General features: G+C 37.3%; 1 protein-coding gene across 2 annotated transcripts in view; it reads right to left on the reverse strand.

Moving 5' to 3' along the window:
• The window catches only part of EEA1 (early endosome antigen 1), a 164,022-nt gene that overhangs the window by 12,076 nt on the left and 127,419 nt on the right, over nt 1-24,527 (reverse strand). For both annotated transcript variants that reach the window (XM_042815409.1, XM_042815410.1), the window contains 14 exons: nt 22,818-23,156; nt 18,186-18,335; nt 17,032-17,151; nt 16,598-16,801; nt 15,886-16,086; nt 14,376-14,489; nt 13,015-13,170; nt 11,187-11,326; nt 10,248-10,578; nt 9,035-9,136; nt 7,437-7,631; nt 6,454-6,636; nt 1,018-1,203; nt 423-554 (listed from right to left, as the gene is read on the reverse strand). In XM_042815409.1, the coding sequence (XP_042671343.1) occupies nt 423-554; nt 1,018-1,203; nt 6,454-6,636; nt 7,437-7,631; nt 9,035-9,136; nt 10,248-10,578; nt 11,187-11,326; nt 13,015-13,170; nt 14,376-14,489; nt 15,886-16,086; nt 16,598-16,801; nt 17,032-17,151; nt 18,186-18,335; nt 22,818-23,156 (2,553 nt within the window). The remainder of the gene's footprint in view (nt 1-422; nt 555-1,017; nt 1,204-6,453; nt 6,637-7,436; nt 7,632-9,034; nt 9,137-10,247; nt 10,579-11,186; nt 11,327-13,014; nt 13,171-14,375; nt 14,490-15,885; nt 16,087-16,597; nt 16,802-17,031; nt 17,152-18,185; nt 18,336-22,817; nt 23,157-24,527) is intronic.

Genomic DNA, 24,527 nt, shown 5'->3' on the forward strand with positions numbered 1-24,527 from the left:
CAAGGGAGCTGGAAGCACTACCACACATACTTGAGAAGCATTAGATGTGCCTAGAATATATGGGAAAATTTATATTCATTATACTTTTGGACATCTTTTCTGCACTTCAGCTTGTCAAGCAAGGATATTCACAATGAATCCACAGTGAACTGGAAAAAAAGGCAAGATGTGCACATTCTGCCCATTCCTGAAACTAACACAAGTTTCGTGTCTACCTGGCCAAGAACAGCAGGCACCAGTGCTCCTGGATTACCACTAATCAAGTCTGCATTGCTCAGGAACCTCAGTGAAATCTTTGCTTTGGTTCCCTTACCTGCAATCTTACCATCTTTGTAAAGCCATTCCAGATAACATATACTGAGTAGGCACATATTTCTTATCAGATTACCAACCATATGAAGACTCAGTTTGTCTCAATATACCTTCTCAAATTCTTGCTTGCAGATTCTAAGCTCTTCGCTCAGCTTGGCACTTTCTTTTTCAAGTCTATTCTTTATTTCCTGGAGCTCTGTTGTTTTACATTTTTCATTAGCTAAGTCTTTTTCTTTCAAAATCTTGAAGAGAAATAATAAATACATAAAAAAATATTAAAAAGGCACTAAAGAAGCGATTTCCAAATTCACTCAGAGAAAAAAATAGTTTAGAACCCAAACCAATTGATTGCAAAAGGTCCAGGTAGGAAAACAATTGCCACATAACTGTATCTCTATCCACGATTAGTAGTGGAAACAATTAGCAGCATATTTACTGTTTTAGGTTTAAAACTAATAACGTTTTCCTGCATGTCTAGCCACTTAGTTCAAATTAACAGCTTATTTTAGAGCAAATTCACTCCAACTGTCTGTTAGCAGTTTTTGCACCACAGATTCAGTAAAATCGCTGTTGCTATGCTCTGCAACAGTGCCATGCCCCCAGAATAACCCTTGTTTAGAAATCCAGCAGGAATTAATGGAAAGGAGATGGGAGGGGAAATCTCTGAGTGTCTGTGTGAAGACTTCAAAAGACAGAGACATTTACCCTCTCATTCTGAAGATCCTGTAGCATTTTGGTCTTCTCGCCCAGTTGCTGCTCCTTCTTTGATGCATCCTGTTCCAGCGTTGACTTGGCTTTCTTCAGTTCCTGAATCTGCTGATTATTGCTGGCAATTCGATTTCTGCTGGAAACTAATTCTTCCTGAGCAAGAGCCAGTTTTTCTTCTGTGGACTAATTACAAAGACAGCTCTGCAGATTACCCAGCATGTACAAGAGCTTCAGATACTTGACACTCATCTAATCATTTTCCACTGGGAAAAACTGTCACCTACAATGCAATGCTTCACTTCAAAGGTTGACAACATATAACTACAGGAACTTCTAGGTCATGAGTTACACCTGGTAAAAAAGAAACTACCCAGAAATGTTTCCATCAATAATACCTTACCATACATATTCCAGTTTGCACCCTTCCACAGACAAAACACAAAAGCATATGAAAGTGCAAAGAAGGAAGGGTGATTGTTTGATGAAAAGAGAATGAGTTTGACTTTGTTTACTGTATAACCAAGATGTTATAATTTTGTATAACCAAGATGTTATAATTTGTATAACCAAGATGTTATAATTGCAATATAATCAAGAGAGTAAGGCAAAGTAGACAACGATCACAAAAGAGAATAAGTGGAAGAGCTTACCCTTGGGTTGAGCTCACCAGAAGATACCAAAAGAGGGGATCTCCAGAAGAGATCCTTCCCCTCTGGTAGCCAGCTCTTAAATAGGTCCAGGAGGGGTGGAGCCTGGCTCCACCCCTTCCGGCAGCACAGGTGAATTGCCTTCACCTGTGCTCCTCTGGCTGACTCAAGGCTCACCTCAGGTGATTAATCAGAGGTTCAAGCCGTGACTCAGCAGTTCCCATACAGTTTACACAAACTGAGTTTACTCTCAGGCTAAATCAACCACATTATAACTCTATACAGCTGTTACCTAAGTGGCACTGAAGCCATAGCATGAAGTTTTCAGAAGTCATCCAGTATTCCTTTTTTCCAGTGCCTTAAGGAAGCTAGCACTAACACAGTCACAAATTTTTATTAGAACCCTGAAGTGCAATGTACAACCTAAGAAGTGCTAATATTGGAACAAAATGCTTAGTAGTATCAGCTTCATCAGCATTTCAAACAAAAAATGTAATCTTCCATTCAAAATCTATTACTGACTGTAATTTTATTTGCTCATTTATTATTCAGTACTCCCCATTACACAGAAAACAAATTTGGATGTCTCTCTATATTTTGGTCACAGAAACTCAAGCAATAACCTAAAACTTGCTCCCAAGACTCATTCTATTCACTCACAGCAAAGTCAAACTTAGGAGCTCCTCTTAATTTACTATTCTCAAAGTGTTGTTCTTGGGTTTTTTTGAGCCTTTGGCTTAGGCATATGTTAGCTAACATGTAGAAGCGTGTTCTTTCAAAACGAAGCAATAAGAAATAAAATTTAAAAATTCATCTTCTACACCACTAAAATCTAGCTACTTTCTGGAAATATTTGATGTGAAGATACAGTGTGAGGTGGGGAGATTTATTATTAGTAAGCCATTTATTACCTTTAGTGCACCACTAAGGATTTCAATTATCATAATTATCTATTTTTGCTGATACTCTTCTTTCTAAATCCTAATTAAACTCCTTGTACTTATTGTTCCTTTTAAAAACCACTGAACTAAAACAACTTTGACTTAATTATACATCTGCTTTAGCAGCTCTCATCTTCATTTAAATACAAATCGATTTCTGATCTTTCCTAACCCTAATTTGTAGCGTCTGAAGCATTTTGCTGGAAAAAATCAGACTTAGTGGTGGAACACTGCCAGCATTCAGCCTACTCTGCATGGTACTATACACAAACATTTGTGCAATTCAGTAGTCTGTAATATAAGGGAGTCTAAATTTCGAGCACACTTAGCATACTACAGCTCCCATACAGCAAGTGACTTTTAATTGTGCTACGATTAGTAATAACACTACTGAGCTTAACTGGGACACCAGTTAATATAACTTTACCAGTCAATTCACCTTCTATTTATCAGTGCCATTCTTCCTGCTTTGCTCAAAAACCCCTCACAGCACCCTTTGGAAACAAGCAGAGATCTGACATACAGCTAACCATTCCAGTTATCCTGGTTCAGTCTCCATCAAGACTGTAGTTCAGCCTGATTCTTTTGGGCTGCTGAGGAGCTCACATCTCTAACGTAAAATCACTTCTCACAACATCTGATGCTATTCACCTTCATTATTCAGTTTTGGCATCGTTTCCAGAAAACAACAGGTGTGCTTCCAACACGTCATGAGATTGCTCTTTAGTAGGACAAAGAAAACAAAATGCTAGGAAAATGTACAGAACAAAAGGCAACCTGCATTTATTAGTGTGAATAAAAACAGATGTCAGTTTGGCTGGTATAGCTAAGAAGTCATCTCAGGTTGATCTTGTACAGGGCTGTACTGCAAGAACTAGCTGGTTCCCATGACCTGGATTCATCCCAAGACAGGTGCACAGATGAGCCAGTTTGGTCTGTGTGCCCCTCTCCTCCCTCCCTACCCAAAGAAGGGGCATGCAATTTCTCACTGATGTTAACCTAATGTTGCTTCATGTCTTCAGCAGTAGGATTAGACTGACTGTAGGCAACGTCTCCTGACTTACAGACCTGAGGTTTGGCACCACAGATACTCTCCCAGAACATCCACTGAAGACACACAGACAGCGATGCCAATGTTGGAGGCAAAGAAACATTCTTTTGAGAACACAGAAGAAACCAGGATCAACTACAAAAAGCACTGATGCCAAGACTGGAGAAGATTTGGCAGAGTTCAGGAGAGCAGAACACAGAGTATGTTTGCACTAACTCAAAACAAAGGAAGAAGTACTAGTTATGCATTTTCTTTAACTCTTGTAAATAGGCATTTCCAGAAAAAAAAGAAAATAGAATCCCACTTATATACATATATATATGCACATATATATAAACATAAAGTATAAATAGTGATATATTAAAAAACCATAGCTTTTACAAGCACTATAGTCATGCCTGATTTCTTTTTTCAGAGACAAAAAACACGAGTTTATTTACTGCTATAAAGATGCCTTTTTTAAACTGAACTAAACTTGCAGCACACAGTATCCGTAACATCATTCATTTTAGAATTTCCTACATTTCTCACTTTCTGCAAGTCCAACAGCTCCAAAGTTTGCATCTGCCTAAAACTACATAAACTATTTTCTATTTCTTTCAATCAGAAACTGCAGTTTTAAGGGGTTGTTCCTCATTCTGTGCTGACAGAATGCACAGAATAGACTGCTGTATGGGAGCTGCACTCTCCTGCCATGCTGCATCCCCAGCTGCAAAGCTTCACATGAGTGTTTCCTACTTTCTGCCACAGGGTAGCCGGGCAGCTCTCAGCCACCAGCCTGCAGTGACATGACAGCCACAAGCCAGCAGATGGTGCTCTGTGTACAGCCAGCTACTGCCATCCTCTCCCTGGAAGCCAGCTCACATCACCTGCTGTGCTTCACAGCCTTTTTTGATCTATCTTCACATCCAAGAATTCTGGCCTCACCAACAGCATGATGCTACACGAATTCAGAATATTTAAGCTTTGACTTCTGTTTTTTTTTTTTTTTTTTGAACTAAAGCAAGCCTAGCAATGCTGGCATTTTCCAAAACAGCCTAGCCATGCCTGGGCAAAACTGGGCTTCAAACTATGCTGACTAAACATAGCTGTGGAGCTATGGGACCTCATATCTCTACCAAAAATCCTGCACAAGTCACCTAAATTTACCTCATAAACAAGTTTTAAAAGCTTCAGCTACTGCCTATTAATAATATCACGTCCACTCTGAACCCTAGGGCCTCCTATCAGCATTCATTCTAAACTACCCAAAAATTCTTAGCTGTGGCTCAAATCTTAACTAAGCAAATCCTCTAAGTCTAAACAAATCACAGATAACTGATGTGGAACCAGACTGTGAAATTCTGCCATATGGTTCTTCTGACTTAAGCGATATTTACATATTCAGCTCCCAAAACAAACCTTCCTGAACACTTCCTTCTTCGCAGTCTTTGCAGACAAGTTATCACTACTACTTTCATTTAATATTGCAGTGAGACAGCACAGCCACAATTAAACATGTATTTCCATCATTTTTTTCCCTCTTCTAAATTTTACAGAAAAAAAAAAAAAAAACAAACAAAAAAACAACAGGAGCTGTGCCAAGAAAACCACACTAGCCCTAATTATTATGCATACATGCATAAATAACCAAGCAAACAGCCTCCAAAGTGGTACATCACCTCTGTGCTGAGGATACCAATCTTCCTCAGGCTCTCCAGCTTTCACAGATATTCCACATGATACATCATGTGGATGATTCAATGACAGGTACATAAAGGAGATATTTCTTTTTGTTAAAGTAACCCCAAATCTGGAATTTGGCTAGGCCTCCACAGCTCACATGGAGCTATCCAGAATGGCTCCAAGCTCTTAAATATTACAACGATGAGACTGAAGCACCTGCACTGGGACAGGTGAAAAGGAGCTACTCAATCTAAGCAGTCATCAAACAGAAACAGAAGCCAACATCTAAAATGGATGAGATGGCCAGATTTGCACAAGTGCCTACTGCTCTCCAAGAACTTCAGCAAAGCCTAAATCAACAGCGTCAGACATTGGCAATGAATCCCACTCAACTCTGCAAGTGAAAGGAGCCAAAGCCACACATCTCTGCAGCACAGCATGGCCTTTGACTAACTGGTTTATCACTATGGAGGAGGGAGGAACAAAGGAAAAGAACAAACACCTTTTTTTACTGATTCAATTCACAACAAGATCTTTTGGAAGGCATTAAATCCTAATACCAAATCAGGTAAATTCTGCTTCAGAATCGCAAAAATTTGAAGGACCACATTAGATATCTGCATTCCAGGCAGGTCCCTAAGCCTACTGTTTCTATTAGATTGACATCTCTGAAAGTCTACAATCAGCCAGGAAGAAGTGGAAGAGGCAAGGATATAGGAACAGACTAAAAACTAAAACTCTAGTCAGATTATCTAGAAGGCAGCAGTTACTCATGTTCTGTCAGCAACTTCGCTTTCATTAGCTATGCTATTTAAATTGGCTGAAAGCTACAAGAAAAACAAGAAAATTTCTTAAAATAATTTTTAAAAAATCAGCTTTCACTTTGCAGCTTATATTGCCATTGCTCAAATGGAAAGGTAGCTCAGGTGAACTAGCAAATACTCGAGGCTTGAAATAAATTTCACTGTGTTCTCTGGCCCACAAGAAGGGATTGAGCATCACTAAATTCTTTTTATAGAAAGGGACTTCTTTTCTTACCCCATACAGTTCTCACACTGTTTCTCTGTCTTCAGAAAGGATACTCACAGATGTATTAAGTCACACATAACATTAAAATGTCTCTAAGTACCTTAAGGTCTTGCCTGGTTGCCAACAGCTCAGACTCTTTCCCGTACAGATCCAGCTGCAGCTTTTCCATGTTTTCCTTATTTTTTTCATGGGTCTTCTGTAAGTCTGCTAGTTTTGCTTTCTCTGCTTTAAGCTCCTGAGCTGACAAAATAGTCTGCTGTTGCAGTTTATTCTCCAGTTCTGCCTGAAACATGAGCATAAAAAGTGCCAGTAAAAGTTAGACAGTAATCTTAACCATTTCAATAAACCACATTTCTACTGCAAAACTAATTTTTTTTTCCACTTACGAAACAGCAATTTAGTAATCTAATATTTACAGTTTTATAGCAATATTTTGTAACTAATTTAACAATACTTAATTCAAACCAGAAGATTAAGTTAAGCATAATAAGATCTAACATTGAAAATGTAAGTAAAATTTTAAGTCCTACATTTCCATAGTCCAACTAACACACAAGTTGGAACACGTAGCACAGGGCAGCCAAAGCTGGAGCAATATTTAACAGTGCATGGCACGCAACACAACATTCTCTCATGTTGGAAGACATTTGAACTCCTTCCATTATGGTTTATGGGTTTCATACTGTCACTCAGTTAAATTCTTTTGGTATAATAAAAGAGTTTAAAACTGCCACGGACATTCCAAAACACTGCAGAGTTTGTCTAAACCGCTCTTGCAAAACTTTCTACTGCTTTACAGGAAAAGAGCAGCTCTTGTTTCATAGCATCTTCCCGAAGCAACATAAAAATATTCAATCTAGCCTTTTTTTTTTTTTTAACCAATGTATTGAAACTCAGGTCCTACAGAATCTGTATATTTCAGCATCAACTTGGAAGACCTTGATTCCACATCCTGACCTTATCCTTCTGAACAAGACTACAGTAAATAGCTGTTTATCACAAAGACCTTGGCATAAAAGTTGCAGCATTTATCAGATAAATGTACATTAATTTTCTTAAAGGAGTATGAGACGCCAGCCTTACCTTTTCTAAAAGGGCAGTTTTTAATTCAGCTTGCAGCGTTTCACTATGTTTTTTCTTCTGCTCAAAAGATTCCTTTATCTCTCTCAGCTTTCCCTGAAGATGCTGCTCACTGTTCTCTTTCTCTTTCAGAAGACCCTGAATTTCCAGTACTTGCGCCCGTGTTGAGTCAAGTTCTATTGACAATTGCTTAGAGATCTATATTCAAAAATATGAAATAACTGTATATAATTTTAATTTAAATCACTATTTATACCTGTAACTGCCTATCGAACTGTGTGTTTTACAAACTGTACAGTTCAAATTGCAAACAGACAAATTCACAAATGAAAAACCTGTCAAAGCTGTTAAAGCTGAAGATATTGTCTCTGGCTCATCCAAAAGACTGCTACAAGTTGGGGAGCGTCCCCTGGTTGTAACTTGAAAGGTTACAAAGCCCTCTTCTATATCCCTCTGTGCATCTGCTGCTTTGCTCTGTACCAGGCAATATCTTTCTCATGAGTCAATATACTTGTTCTTACATTTTTTAAATAATCTGCAGGTTATCTGTAGCAGAGTTTCCAAGGATGCACTGTTTTCTGCATACAGAACCAGACTATCCCCCAGTGTCACTGCTGCTAACTCCTTCTTCAGAGCTAGATAATAAAGAACACTGACAACCAGATTCAGATTTTAAGAATATCTATACCAGAAAGATAACCTCTTGTTTTCAAGCTCCTACCCTTAGGTCAGTTCTGGTCTTTTTTTCCCCATTCAAAATTAAAAGCAAGTGGCTTTGTTCCAGCCAGTGGTGATCTGTGCTCTCCTGCTGCCAGCTGTAGCAGATACCAAACTCATCCTCCTGCACTTGCCACAGAGCACTGCAGTGCTTCTGCCAGAACAAGAGAGGAGACAGAAGCAGACACAGAGGAAGGGTCTGTCTGTAAGCATTACACCTGCACATCCACAAACCCTCTTTCAGGCAGCAAGAATCCACCACAGTTCAAAATGTGCCCACTGCTCATTAAGCTTTTCTGGTTCCTTTAAGGAAAAGGTGACAGTTTAGGTCAAGAAATTCATAAAAATGGACTTGGTCTTCAGCACACTGGCTGAACTAAATGATTTTGTCTGAATGCTCATCTTTAAAAATTTTACTTGGTATGTAGCCATAGGCAATTATAAAAGTTTGCAAAAGCAAACAAATCCCCAAGAATAAATGAAAATTTCCTGTAAACCTGTGGAACATATGGATTAGGCAACACAGTGATGCCCGAGTTGAAAACAGATCTAAGGATATAAAATAAACAATTCCATTGTTCACAGACCATAAGTTTGAAAGCAAATGAGGACACAGTAATAAAAAAATAACTGCTTCCATAATAAAGAAACTGCAGGGCCAAATTGGTATGTAGAGCACAGATAAGTAAGAGCAGAACCAGTATTTTAAATACATCTAGGAATTTTTTAGTATTACCTTATTTTAAAGTCCCAAATGGGTTACAATTTGAAAAGTGCAACTTTGTTATCCCTCAACAATCCCAGCATGAGAAACTGAAAATCAATCTTTTCAACATGTTATTACTCTTCTGATTTTTTTCATACTAAATAAGCAGACAGCTTACCCCCTCCTTTTTTTCCAGTGAGTTTTTCAATTCATTCCTCTCTTTAGCTACAGACTCTGTCTGTACCTGGAGCTGCTGTTTTATTTCTTGGTAAGATTTTTCCTATAAAAGAGAAGACACAAGCAAATATTTCTGGGAGCTTCTAAGACCAAATGCCAGGTATTTTCATAAGAGCTACAAAAGCCTTTATAGAGAATATTTGTGGTTGTTTCTTTTTCCAATGAAAATGCTTTCCTCCTCAGTTGTGAACATTTTCAGTTAAAAATTCCAGCCACTAACAGTGAGTATGTGTACTACTGCTGATAATACATATTTAAGGCAGCTGTGTGCCAAAAAGATTTTCTGATTAGGAAGTCTCCTTCGTGGAAGCTGCTATTGGCAGCCTTCTTCTTATAGCAAGCACTCATTTCTCTCTCAGAATTCAAAATTTCTTCATGTTCTAAAACTCATGAGCAAATACAATTGCAAGATTATGTGAACAAGAAGTCAGTGACGAGACTTCCAATGATTAGAAGCAGAATCAGACTGGAAAGTCTGAACTCAGAAGAAAAACCTTCAAGCTTTTAGGAAAAACAAATATTTAAATAGCAGCAACTACAGCAAGCAAAAAAGCTTACCTTAAAAAGGTGAAAGAGGAAAGGAAAAAGTGTTATTTTTAACTAGGAGCAGATTTATTTTTTAATCGAGTAGAATAAAAGTAGCTACATGTTGGTTCTGGGAAATGGGGACATGCAAGATATTTGAATATTTACTGATACAGTCATCAGTTGTATTTCCAGCAAAGCAAAAGGAGGAAGAAAAAAAAGGTATATTTTAAGGCTAGTAGGAGTCCATTCTTATCATAATACACTGTTTGGGTGAAGTATTTGTTACTATACTGCCATGTACTAGACTTCTCTGAAACTGAAATAATACATATATATGTGCTCATACATATATGTACTCTTAAGTTAGGCATCTCCCAAAACAACATGATGTTATTCTGGCTGCAGTATGCAGCTTTCTAGGATGTTCGGGCAAGTGCACAGGAAGGTTCTACATAAAAGGCTGTGGAAAGGAAACTAAAATGGCCTCTTCATTTTTCTTCAATACAGTGGCACTAATTAACTTCCATTCAGTCTCATCATATATATACTGTTTTCAGGCAGAAACTTGTTTTAATATCACACAATAAATACTTCAAACTTCATGTGTAATGAACAAAGCTACTAACCATTTCTGCTACAGTTGCTTTTCCTTTTTCTATTTCTTTTTCTAATTCTTCCTTCCTTTTTTTGAAGGATTCAGAACTTTTCGAGAGTTTCTCTTTGGTAGCTGTAAGGTCCTTTTGCAAAGTATCCTTCTCTAATTTCACCTGTTGCAGCTCCGATGTTGCTGCTTGCATTTTACAGTCTAATTCCTTGAGTTGTTTACTTGTATCTTGACTTGATTTCTCAAGATTTTTTTTGAGGCTGGCGTTTTCCTCCTCTTGCTTTGAGATTTGCTGTTTTGCTTGTTCAAGGGTCTCAGATTTCTTCTGTAAATCCAATTTAGCACTAGACATACTGCAAATACAAAACCAAAGAGAGAAAAATAAAAGATTTTTTAAGTTGTTCTTCACAGGTTCTTTGTATCACTAAACAACTCTATTTAAGAATATTAACTGTAGAACTAACTCAAAGAATGCCTTTTTATTTCAGAACGTGGGCATTTTTTTCTCTCTAGTGAAGACATATCAGCAACTCTAAACACTATTTTGAGATGGATTTTTCCTTCCTTAAATACTGTGAACAGGAACTACTCCTTTGCTTCTTATGCAAAAACTGCAAATTAATCTTTGAAAGATACAGAGCTGTGGATACATCAAGATGGATCTTAGCACTTCAAACTGTTCAGATATTTAACTGACAAGCACAGTGAATAAACTGGAATGCACTGAATCACAGCAGTGAGTGATTCACATGAGATGATGTGGCAGATGGAGTCTGCATGGCAAGTGAAGTGCAAGAAAACAACTGGGACCTAATTCAGATCTCATAGCAGAGGGAATACATCACTTTGGTCTATGATTTTATGAAATTACAGGAGGGAAGAACAAAATTTCAAGTGTACTCCAAACCACTCTAGCTCTATGTCCGACTTCAAAAACTACTACAACACAGGGAACACATACGCTTCTCTTTCTGCTTCAAGTTGTTTACTCAGCTCTGCTATTCGGAGGTCTAATTCTGTAGATTGCTGTCGCTGCTGCTGTAACTCCTGAAGAGCTTGGTCTTTGCTTGCTTTAGCATCAAGAATGTCAGCCTCAAGTTTCTGAGATAGAAAAATAGAAAAGTTAGAGCCATTGGAAAACAACCAATAAAACAGAAGTACTGTCACTCAGCAGTATTTACTGGAAAGTCCTTACTATAGAAAGCAGCGACAATTATCACACACTATCCATATCTTTCATTAGTTGGCCACTTGCCCTTCATTATTTAGTTCCTGCAACTCTTTCAATCCCCTAAAAGCAAGCTGTTTTGGTAAAACATTCTGAAATCACCTTTAAATTAAACACAAGCAGTTATTTTATTGCAAAGTAATAAATAATAAAGTAATAAAACACAGACATCTTTAAAAAGCCATTTAAAAAGCCAAGTGCTTGGCTTTGGTTCTCAGCTAGGTTCTTAGCTACCAACAGTTTCAGCAGTTTCAAATGACTACTGGTTTACATAGCCCCAACTCTGACATTCTTTGGTAACAACAAAGACATGAACTACAGCTATAAAGAAATACTGTTCTCATGTAAGAGAATGTATATTTTGTTTCATTTTTGAAGGTATTTGTTTATGTGGAATATAAACAGTACAGCAATCAGGTACTGCTTAGACTCTTCAACATGTTAGCTGTTTTATAGGCACTTCTGCTTTTATGCAGTGGTCACAATACAAAATCATCAAGCTCCTCTGAGAAAATTCCTGAGGATTTCTGCTGTTTGTCATGTGTTTTTTTCCTCCTTTTAAATACCATGCATTCATTCAACTGGAATAACACAAAGAATGGTGATGACATGAAGACTTTTACACACAATTGCATTCCTGTAGAAAGCATCAACAACCCTGCTCAGTTTCACACTTCACTACCAGGGACCTCATCAAATCTTGTGCAAGTAAACAATGTATTTATTCCTCCTAAGCATTTGAGTATATTGGTTACTCGCAAAACTTTGGCAATAGTATCAAAAACACAAATGAAAGCAGGTAGAAAAGCCCATAACTAGGAAAAGCACTCTCTAGACTGCTAATCTCCTTCAAAAAACAGAACATAGCACCACAAAAAAATTCTGCGCTGCTCCTAAGATCTCTCTATTATATGATTTTATGTATTGCAATTTTGACTCTCAAGAATGCTTAACAAGAAACAACGTTAAAATGTAAACCTCAAGTTTTAAAACACTGAAGTATTAGGAGTAATTTAATTCATAATTAGGACTAATTCATACCAATAATTAAAAACATTAGTATAGGAAAATGTCTAAAGGTTCTGTAAACTTGATGACGGGCAATGTAAGAGAAAAGCTAAGCCCAGGAATGGAATGCAAAATGCAAGATCAAACTAGCAGAAAAATATATAGAATTAAATTAAACCAAAAAGGTAGTATTAACTTGTGCTAACCAATGTAAGACACATTCCCTGGAGGCACTTGAAATGTGTATAAACCTGAAGACTGTAATTTCTGGAAGTAATCATGTTCCCCCTCACAGCACCTTCCAGGCATAGAGGTTGGTAGAAGCACACTAAAGGAAAGTGGCAGTATAAGGGAACTTAGTGTGGTACGCAAGCCCAGGAGAAGAGAATATGATTAAAGGGTGTATCAGTGAACACTGGTGAGAAAGAAAACCTATGGAAGTCATACTTCATATAAATCCTTCCTTGTAATCTGAGCCCAGCTTTTATCAAATATCACCAAGCAGCGGTGAACATCAGTCTCAGTAAGCTCAGACACTGTGTTCAATACAAACCTTAAGCTGTCCCTCTAGCTCTTCAGTTTTCTGTTCTAAATAAAGATGTTGCTCTTTGTAGTCTTTGAGATTGGCTTCCAGCTGAGCACAGTATTCCTGCTTGTCATTCAGCTTAGCCGTAACCTGATCCAACTGAACACTGACCTTATTTAACTCCTGAGGTAAAATAAAAATAAGAGGGTTGTTAGCTTCTAAATAGCTTCTAGGAATGAGTAATGTCCTTTGAATATATGCTTTGAGTGATCTAATATGTTAAAATTAAAAAGGAAAATGATGCTTCCTTTTTAATCTGAGAGGCAGGAAATTGAGATGGAAAAACACAAATAAATCCTCTTTGTTCAACACATCCCTCACTAAACTTTACAGGCTATGAGCTAGAGCTTAAAAAATGTGTTTGAAGTTATAAAGAGATGAGGAAATGTACGTCATAAATGCTCAAAATCCTGGAGTTAATACAGCAATAATTAGAATGCAACACTACAAAACCTTAGAGAAAACTCGATGTCTCCCAGGAACGAAGCACCGCCGAAGAGGAAAGCCTGCAGTATGGGAACAGTAAACTCTCCATACACCAAAGATAATTCCAGATCATTGGTTCAACACAAAACAGTGTGATTTCCACAGGAGACATAAAGATGTTTGCCTTGTAACCACTAAGAGAACAGCTACATCCAAGCTTCTTACTCTCCAAGCAAGCTGATATGTTTAATTATTAGTTAATTACGTGTTTAATGAACAGTTCCAAAAAGACATCTTATGTTTATGGCTAGTAATTATATTCCCACCTAAAAATTGGTGCCCTTAGGAAGTGCTGAATATTCAGCTGCTGAAAAAAGATGACAACAGCATGGATTCTAATAACGCAAATATTTGATTCAGCACCTGGTGGAATGCTGTAGTTGGATTAATGCAAACTAAAACATGCAATTTTAACAATCCTCATGTCTTCTTGTCAGCTGGCATGCAGATAATTATTTCTGAATAAAGACTTTTTGATTTTGAATGTATCTGAATCTGTAATAAAAGTTAACAGTTTTCAATTGAATCCAGTGCATTATATAAACTTTTCATAGCATACAAGTTAGAATTGTACTCAAATACCACAGCTCAGACCACAAACCATGGCTGAACATACAGCAGGGACTGGATTTCCAAGTTTAGTTCTTTACACTGCAAAATGCCCATATGGTCCAGATTACAGCAGAAAGAACAGAAAACACATCACATGGTTAAAATATCCTACAAGATTATTTCCAAATGCATAGTCACATATTTATGTAGTTTGTAATCAGACTATTCTTAGGTTTGTAAGTAGATTTTTAGGTAACACAGGAACTTTATGTTTGCGTGTTTCTCATAACCTGTTGCTTGTCTTGCAGTGCATGCTGGGCAGTGTCCAGATGATTCTGAAGGTCTGCTCTTTGAGCAGCTTTTGATGCTTCTGCTGAAAGCAGCAATTCAGTTTTTGCTTTTACCTGAAAGACAAGTTGTACTTCATTACAGTATCTATTATGAGTAACTTCATTAGCAGTTTTCATGTACTAATGGGAAAAAAAAAAGGGGAAGGGGAAATTTTTTCAAGTTTTAGAAAAAAAAAAATCAATGTGTTAAAACACAGTTAGCTCCTTCTTCAAGCTAAAAGCAGAATTAAAGAACAGTCCTATTCATATTCTTCTCTAGTGAATTATTTTTACATAGAAGCAAAAAAAAAAAAAAAAAAAAGGAATAGACAATGTATCCACACACACGTACCTTGATAACTTCACACTAAATGAATGTTTGAGATCCTCTAAAATTTTTAGAGGCAAAAGGAATTAAAAAATAACTAAAATATGCTGTTACGTGTATGCTGTCTTTCACTGTTACTAATGGCATTTCAGGGAGCAACCCCTCACTCCTTCCAAAATATCCAGCCACCCACATTTATACAGCAGCTATGAATGGTGTTGGTGCATAGAGGTAATTGTCAGGTCACTGACTACTGCAGCTTGCTATTTTCTATCTGTAACAGAAACATTACTTCTCAAAGGCTGTAGCAAAGCTCATATTGCCTTAAAAAGCAGATGCAACAGCCCATAAATTACTGTTTTAGCCCTGAAGTCTTGTTGAAGAACAATCCAGATCTTATAGCAAAGCCCAGCAAAAACATCACAGAACAACAGAAGTTATTAAACCTGCTCAGAAATTGAGTAACACTACTTAACAACACACTGTATTAATCAAACAACAGTGCTAGGTGTTTCAAGTGTATTAATTTAAGAAAACAATGTCTGCCAAACTTCTGATCAAAGCGTTGTTCATTCTTTGTGATACCTGAACAGAATTTACTGGTTTTAGTGTAATCAGTACTTAACTGTAGGAAAGTCCACACTGAGACTATAGTGGGGAATTGCCTTGTTTAATTCAATTGAATTGATAACAAGGCAACTTTTGTTTTGTTTTAGGTAAAAGCTACCAGCACAAGAAATTTCTAGGCAACAGCAACATCTTTAACGACTTGACAGATTTTCACTCTGATGCACAGAACCTAGGAGTGATAACAGCAGTTCTGTGGATGATTAACCATTACAAATACAACAAAAGATGCTTGAAGACAAATTCTCCCAACTTGATTATGAATTCCCACTACCACCATCAAAAATCACCTATCCAACAAAGAAACAAACAAACAAACAAAAAAAAAAAATCAACCTTGCTATCTATTCCTATTCTAAATCCACTTACATGTTCTGCATGTTTATCTGCCTTATCTTACTTTGTCTGCAAGCACAAACACGTAATTTTTTCCCAGATTGCTTTGTACATTCTCCAGAGAGAATACAGAAATCAGAACTGGATTTATCATTGCCAGGCAGCATAGAGTTCCATTACCTGTACATCAAGTTGTGATACTTTCTCTTTACTTTCATTTAGCTGACTGCTCAACTCAGTGATATTGGCTTCCAGAGAGAGCACACGGTCTTGAGCAGCTCTTAGATGTGCCTTCTGCTCCTGCACTTGCTCATGCAAATTCTCTTGGGCTTGTTTATGACTTTCTGATTGATTCTTCAGCTTCTCTGTCAGTTGAGTTACCTGTATTGAGGAGGCAAACAGAGACTGTAATAGGAGGAGCAAAAAAGTCATAAAACTTTGGAATTCTAGGGCATCTTATCACAGCTCCAGACTTCTAACTCTAACTATTACAGTAAAGCTATACTGTACAATATCAGAGTTTCAATAGGATACCAGTTAAAAATGGAAACAAAAGGGACTCATCAATTTAGCCTTACTCTGACAAAAAGCAGTAACTGAGAAAACAAAAGATGCAGACTAGACTGAATGTTAGTATGGAAAGCAGGAAATAAACCTGTTTTTGAAAAAGAAATATATGCATCCACTTTTTTAAAAGTATATTGTTACTGTACGTACGTAGGAAACACCTAGGAATTCTCTTCTCTTTGCTGATAGTGGGTAAGTTACCAAAATACATACAAAGAAACAGCAAAGTCTAGAAAAGATCAATGTCATATTTAACGAGAGAGGAATAATGTAGTTAAGATACAATAACGAAAAAGAGCAGAGGAACAGGTTTCTGAATTCTTACCTGTATTTGTAGTGCATGATTTTTCTCCTGTAGCTGTTTAAGAACTGCAGTTTCTCCTTCACCAGCTTGAATTTTCGCATACAAATCCTCTCTTTCCTTTTCAAGCAGAGAGATATTTTCCTTACTCTTTTGAAGCAAGGCCTCAAGATTTTGAATTTTTTGGTCCTTATCTCCAATTTGTCGTAGTACTTGCTCCAAATCATTCTGGAAAATTGCAGAACATCTTCCTTAATTATAGCCGCCTTAGGACTTATTCCTAATGCATAAAATGTTGGATAAACTTATTAAGCACCCTCTGTATATTCTATTTGAGATTTACCCACCAAGCTACCTAACTATTTTGAAGTCCCGTAAGCCACTTTTACAGAGAATACATACTGAAAATAATGAAAACCTGAAATATGCCTTTATGTGAGGCTATATAAGTAAGTTACCTGGGCTTCTCGAAGTTTAGATGTCGTGTTTTGTTGAAGCGTCTGCTGTTCCTGGTGCTGTTGTTTTGCCTTATCTAATTGATGTTGCAATTCTGTGGAGTTTGCCACCTTTTCCTTCAGCTGAGAGAAAAAAACACTCGTGAGTAAGCACCATTCAGTATTTCAATAGCATTCAGTGTTTATTCTAATGCCTGCAGTTTATTCTAAACAAGGATATATGAAAATTGGTGTAAAAATAGAAGTGTGTGAGTCTAAGTTAAAGAACAAAAATCTAACTCAAGCATTTCTTATTAATAGATGAGATCCTGAATCATAAGTGAAAACTATATAACTATCAGACATATGTATTTTAGTTCTCAAAAATAAGAGATAAAAAGAGATTTTAGTATGTTTTTTTTTCAACACTTGTTAAGATATAACATGGCTGATAATGCAAGTAACCTGTAAAACAACATTATTAGTAGTAGCAGTTTTAGTAGCAACTTCAGTTTAGTAGTCTCTCCTCTTTTATAGTAGTAGCTTTACAAATTCTGACAACATACCACTCAGATATTTGGCCAATCCCCATAGAAGTAGCAGAAAACCAGCAACACATATAAGACACTCATTAAAATAAATGAAAATGAATAAAAGCAAGCAATTTCTACCCATCCACCAGATAAAATTCATTAACTATCAGTGAGCTGTTGTGCCACGTTCACATTGTTTTCCATGGAGAGTTTCATCCCACAACAGTATCTACACACAAAGCATTACTTATGTGTGCTCAGGTGCACCTACATCTTTCTTTTATACAATTATTACACAAAGATCATCAATGTAAAGGAAGATCTTTCTTTTATCTCCAAAGTACCATGAACATACACGCATGAAATGAGCATTTAGACTTACAAAATCTGTAATGTAAAAGGCATTTAGGCAGATTTTGACAATTTCATTGTAAGACTTCAACAGTATTCGCCAAATGACACTCCTATAAGGAAAAAAAAAATCTATCAACTGCAACACAACAGCCATGGAGCGCATGCCTACACAATGAAAGTGCATGGAGTGCATTAGGAATAACTTCTAAGGTCGCTATAATAATAGCCATGACTATATACAGGCTATTATCAGAAACAGTATAAATAAAAGTTTGCAGAAAATGCTCCTACCTGTTCTTCAGCACGAGAAAGCTTCAACTGAAGATCAGCCACCTGCTGCTCTTTGTCCATCAGCTTTTCACTAGAGAGCTGCCTCTGCTCCTTAAGCCGCCCATGTGCTTCCCCCAGCTGGCGCTCTGTTTCCAGAAGCTTACTATGCAGCTGCAAAAGAAAATTTAAAATAAATAAATAAAGTTATCCATTCCTTCAGTCTTTAGCCAATTTAGATTCAATTTTGCCATGTTTGACCAAGAGTTTCATTAATTGGAATAAAACAACAACATAAGCTCCTGAGTTCATGAAGATACACCATATAATGCAGAAACAAATCACATCTAAGAACAGCATCAACTGCACAAGGATAAGTAAATATTCAAAGCAGTAGGTAGAAGGGACCTAGAAACATCCTCATTTATCTAGAGAAACCCTTCCATATCTGTTTCAAAGTTTTACCTGAAAAACAAATAGGGCAATCTTTGAAAGACATAAGAACTACTGTGTAAAAGAGCAAAGCTTTAGAGTGATCTCACCTTACATCTGAGTCGCACAGACTCAGTGGCCAGAACAACACACCTTCACCCACTGCACTGGTTCCAACAATACACTGTTCTGCATTGCTAGACTACTAACTAGGAGTTGGTAGTTTGATACAGGCATTCATTCAGTGCTGAGAAGACATGCATGAATCTGCTGTAGTGTGTACGCAGTAACATTGGTGGCTTACATTTCAGCACATCCCAGCAGGAGAGCCTAAGTCAGCACTTAGACTTGCTCATCCAGCCAGCTGTAAACCTCACTTGGAATTTTTGAGGTTATCAAAAGCAGTACTGCACAATTCACTGTCAGAGAAAAGCTTGTTCTATAAAATCAACTTTCCTTCCCTTCAGTTTACCTCCAAAGGTTCTCAGTTACCTCCTACCTACTTCTACATTAACAAATTTATGCCTACACAATGAAAGTTCAATTTGATGCAAAAACTGGGAGTGATCCAGTCATTGAAGCACAGCAAGCCATTTCCACAAATATCGACATTAATGATGCTCATTTTCTTATTAACTTACATCCAAGATATTTGTATCATTCACTCTGTACATTCAGGACCTCCCTCTAATATCACAGAATTGAAGAAAGGCTTGGGGTGGAAGGGACAAAGATCATCCAATTCCAACTCCCTCCCACGCACAAAGTTGCCAACAACTAAATCATGCTCTAGATGAGGCTGCTCAGGGTCTAACAAGCCTGGCCACAAACATCTCCAGTGATGAGGCATCCATAACTTCTCTGTTCCATCACCTAACCATTCTCTCAGTGAAAAATTTCCCCAACATCTAATGCAAATTTCTCCTCTTAGATAAAAACCACTTCTTCTTGTCCTATCATTATCTACTCATGTAAAAACTTTGTTTCCCTCCTGATTACAAATCCCCTTCAAGTACTGGAAGACTGCAATGAGGTCTCTCCTGAGCCTTCTCCAGGATAGCCTAGCAGGACAGAAACAAGGAACAGGGCTTTGATAACATTAAGTCTCGCCCCCAGGCACAGAGGGGGTGAGGCATGAACAGACTAAGACTCTCTCCTTTACCCAACTCTCTGCTTCCACAAAAGTGTAATGCTGAAGAACCCAACACTGAAAACCTTTCAATCATCTTTCAAAACTGACTGAAGTTATCACACAGCACAAAATTTACAGGGGACAGAGGAAGAGAATCAAATGCTTTATTTTCTTAGGAAACCAGGCTAAATCACATCCACCACCACAAACACTGCAAATGAAAAGGTGTTAAGCATGTGGTTGAAATACTAACTGTTTGAATTGGACTGCAGAACTAAGAGAGAGGTAGAAAATGAGGAAGGACAGAGCATAAAAAGCAAGAAAATTTGTCTTTTTCTGTGGTAATCACTGAATAATTAATACTTCCTCACTAGAAATACAAACAAGAGCCGAAGAAAAAAGTCTACCAAAGAAAAGGAGCAATGAGATCACTACAGAACTCATGGCAAAGTCTTGCCGCCTTTTTTCTTGTGAAACACTCAAGCAAAAGCAGCTATGCTACAGGGTATTCCAGCTTAGTTTAACAAAAAATATATTTGTAAAAGTAAACAAGAGTAACAGTGTATATTTGCAGCTAACATGTCTACAAGACTGAAGTAGTCCTTATTTTCCTATTCCCATTGCAGCGCTGGAACCAATACCATCATCAGGGCTTCCTTTCATTGTGAAGATCACTTCCTTTAGGTCATTCAGAATCTAAAATATACAAACTTCACCAGTGCTCAGAGAGGAGCACATGCAACTGAAAAACTACTGCATATTTTCAGAAATAAACTCAGGGCAGAAGTAAAATACTGGTCTGCTTTGCTTGAATACAAGCTTCCTTCTACTACTTACAACAGTAAGCATGCAAAAATGTCAACTGCTCATTGAAGACTGTAGGATAAAAACTGGTAATATTTAGAGAATCCCAGCTACTGGCTATAATAGCAGTCAGGCAGGTCAGCACTTTGAAGAAATACATAACTGCCAGGATTGCATCTGTGTGAATTTTGAGGAGATTCTTTGAAAATGTGGTTTGACTAAAAATCCTCATATCTGTCTTCATAAGCAGTATTACATTATGTCAACATAAGCTACTGAACTAGAAGTGGGAAAAGGTAACTTCACTGAAGTATCTTGTTAATGAATAAGAGCAGTTTGCTTTCACCATGACAGTAGTTACTGAACTCTTGTTTGCAGGGAAGGAGAGAGGAAAAGAAATATTTGCTTGATTTCACTCCTAATTTTATACCATGTGTGGAATGACTTCTTTTCCCAGCTATTCTATTACAACACAATTCTAAAACCCACCCTAAGATGCAGCAGCTTGTTTAGGTTTTCTCACTTAGACTGATCTCCTTCCCAGCAACATCCCTAGAGGACATGCAAGGCCTGCATTTCCTTTCACAGCAACTCATTTTTCATGATCCTTCTCCATTTGCCTACCTCAAAACTGTGTCCCAAAAAAGCCCTTACAATCTGAACCCAGATTTCAGCTCTAGTTCTTGGCTTTGCTTCTGAAGCTTGCATATGTGTTGCCTAGACACACTGAAGCAGTTTTACTAAACAAGGATTCCTAAGCAGATGACTAACATCTCTCCTTTCACTCATCAAAAAAGACTCAATGAAGAAGGAAAGACACTTCGAGGATGTAATAAATACACAAAGTTTTGCCAAGTCACTGTTCTTCCAAGATAAGCCATGCATGCATGGCTTGCAACTTAATCTGTTTTTGACTTGCTCAGATGCTTGAAAGCTGAGAAAATATTAAGATCAAGTGCATCATCCTAAAATAAATATATATATTTTTCCATCTTAGGACTGGACACTAATCCTGGTACACAAATATTTATCCAATTTAATATATTACTCTCCAAAGACATGAGATAAGACAGAGTTAAGCCAGTCTTGAATGTCTGTATGCTCAATGTTGTATGAAAGTCTTGCTTCCATAACTCACTGTACACAGCAGAACAATATTCAGATGGTGGAAGTGTTATGCTCTGGATGTTTTTGTGGCTGTAGACAACATAAAGAGAAGGTCTTTGTGGAGAGATGCAAGAGAAGCAACATTAAGACATCACATTATCCTTGTTCTTCACACTACATATTCTCTGCATTCAACAAATGTGAACAAATCAAGTATTGTTCAGTTCCACTGTAAAAAAGACAACTTTCACTTTTCTCAAGCTTCCTACAGAATATTTTCACTTCTAGTAGTAATCTCACTTCCTCTAATATTCTTCTCGACTTATGTTGGTTTTCCATAGCCTCAACTTATTAGAGATTCAGATACCTTACAAAATCAGAATACATGACTTTACTGATTTCTCAATAGTTGTCCATTACTATATTTGCCATGCAAAACCAGTATTCTTGATTGCATTCTCATTTGACAATATTTTCTTTATTTCAGTGAATTTTTACCTTTTGCATAAACAAAAAAAAAGGAGATGGGAAAAGTTGGAGGATGAAGGAGAAGTTCGTATAACCAGAAGGAGAGTGGACAAGCAATTCCTGTTAGATCAGCTAAAGCCTTATTTATTCACATATCAAAATAATTAATAAAAAAAAAAACAGCAAACTCCTATAACACAAGAAATCAGCTACAAACCTTAGGTGAACTCTTTTATCTTTAATATTCAAAATGGAAAGCTATTTGTTTAAAGACAATTCGACAGAACAGTTCCAGAACAGAATTCATAAGACTAGTTTCCCTTTCAGAGAAGGGGGGATTATACCATAGATAGATACACGTTACATCAGTATTCTCAGAAATAAAATGTAGAAAAGTGGTTGGATTAGTAGATCTCACTGAGTTTGGTTGTCATGCCACTGGGGTTACAAATGTGTTCATTTGCTTCCAGTGAGAGTTCAGGACAGCCAAAAGAAAAAAAAAAAAAAAAAACACTTCCACCACTCTTATCACAACTTCTTTTTGCCCATTCTTTTTTCACTTCTCTAAGGGGAAGAAGAGATTTATTCAAACACGAGTTATCTACTTGCATACTCCTCTTGAACAAAAAAAGGCACAGTTAAATAAAACCTAACAGGCCTGTTTAAGGACTGGTACCAACAGGAATTGTCTAGGGGGGTTTAAGGACTCTTACCTGACTGAGCTCGCTCTGGAGCTGCAAACCATGCTGCTCTTTTTCCTCTCTCTGCTGCTGAAGCTGTTTACATTCTGCCTTAAGATGCTGGTATTTTGTCTCTACTTCGGACAATTCTTCTTTAAGCTTCTGGCTTGCTTCTCCCTTCTCACCTAGCTCTGTCTGTAATCTCTGTATCGAGGCTTCAGATGCAGATAGCTTTGCCTGAAGCTGTTGGCAATCCAGGTCCTTCTGGTGAAAGCTTGCCTGAACACTCTTTTTGCTCACAGATAGCTCATTATGTTTTTCTTCTAGCTGGCTGTACTCCTGCTCCTTCTTCAGCAGCTTCTCAGTCAGATTCTACAAAGAGAGTGATACTGCAATTTAACTGCAATTCTGCTTACATCTGTTCAACACAATATTCAAACGTCTCCCAAGTGCTGATGCAGAACACAGCATTATTAAAGGAAATGTTGGTCTCTACGCCATGTTACATAAGTTAATTATGGAGCCCATATAGCACACAGTTACACCTGGAAATGCTGTTTTCATATTCTCACAAAAATCTTGTTTGTGAGAATACCACACAAAATCTATTTGTGTATCCTGAAAAATAATTGGCTTTCCCTGAAAGTTCAAATTCCAGGTTGTTACAATTGCCTTTGCTTGGGGAAAACACACACCGACACACACACAGACAACTTAAGAAGTTACTTACAGATAGTTTTCAGCTATTACATAATTTTAACCAATTTTCATAACCCAACCAAAACTGTATTCTGATAGAATTTAAGTATCTTATTTGACAATATATACCTCAAGAATGTTTAGGTTTTTCCTCAAGCTTAGCTGCAGCCTTCACTAGCATTTCAAACAGTGACAAAGAAGCCACAAAAACCATTTCAGTCTTCCATTGGCATTTGCTGAAGCACAGAAATACAGATGAAAGAAGGCCCTGGTCACCATCCAGCTTGGGTTACTCATTCTCTTCTTGAAGGGTACCAGGAAGTTCCATTTAGGTATCAGTAAGATACTGCAATGTCCCAGTGAAGCATTACTATGAATACCTATCAAAAAGCTTGTTCTTTCTGCAGTTTCAGAGACTACTGTATTCTCTTTAGCGACCCTTTAAATTAAAACGCAGAAACCAAAAAACCTTTCCAACAAATTAGCTTGAAAAAAATGACAACACTGAGGTCATTCTGATGTGTGAAGACTTCAGACAGCTCTGCAACTTTGCAGCAGCACTGTTCCAAGAAAAGAGAGAGCTGTAATTCTGGCTATGCTGGACACCTTAGAAGTGCATTTTCACACAGTACCCTGGGATGAAATCAATTTTGCCAGAAGAAAAAGCTGTAGTATTATTAAGTAAATTGAACTGATCTTTTGCTCTTTACAGTTTTTACAGATAACAACTATTTCGGTCATTGTAAACGACATACTGGCACTTTTATTTTACACTACTGATAAACAGAAGTACCTTTTTAAAAATAGAGGTTAGAAAACTATCTTGGAAATGCCAAATCTGGTATTCTACTAATCCATGTGAGAACAAATACATTTAATACTCTTAAGTGTCCATGTAAAAAAAGCAGACTTTCTAAAGCACACAACTCAGCCAAAAATTCTGTCTTAAGACTAAAGTTTGGTCACTGTATTTTAGCCCTCAGGTAGTATATTTCAAAATGCTTCTTGAAAAGCAGAACAACTTGTTGCTGTTACAGTACGTAG

The sequence above is a fragment of the Centrocercus urophasianus genome, unplaced genomic scaffold (genome assembly GCF_019232065.1).
Source record: "Centrocercus urophasianus isolate 14NV4802_14NV808 unplaced genomic scaffold, USGS_Curo_1.0 seq_15, whole genome shotgun sequence".
Taxonomy (NCBI): Eukaryota; Metazoa; Chordata; class Aves; order Galliformes; family Phasianidae; genus Centrocercus; species Centrocercus urophasianus.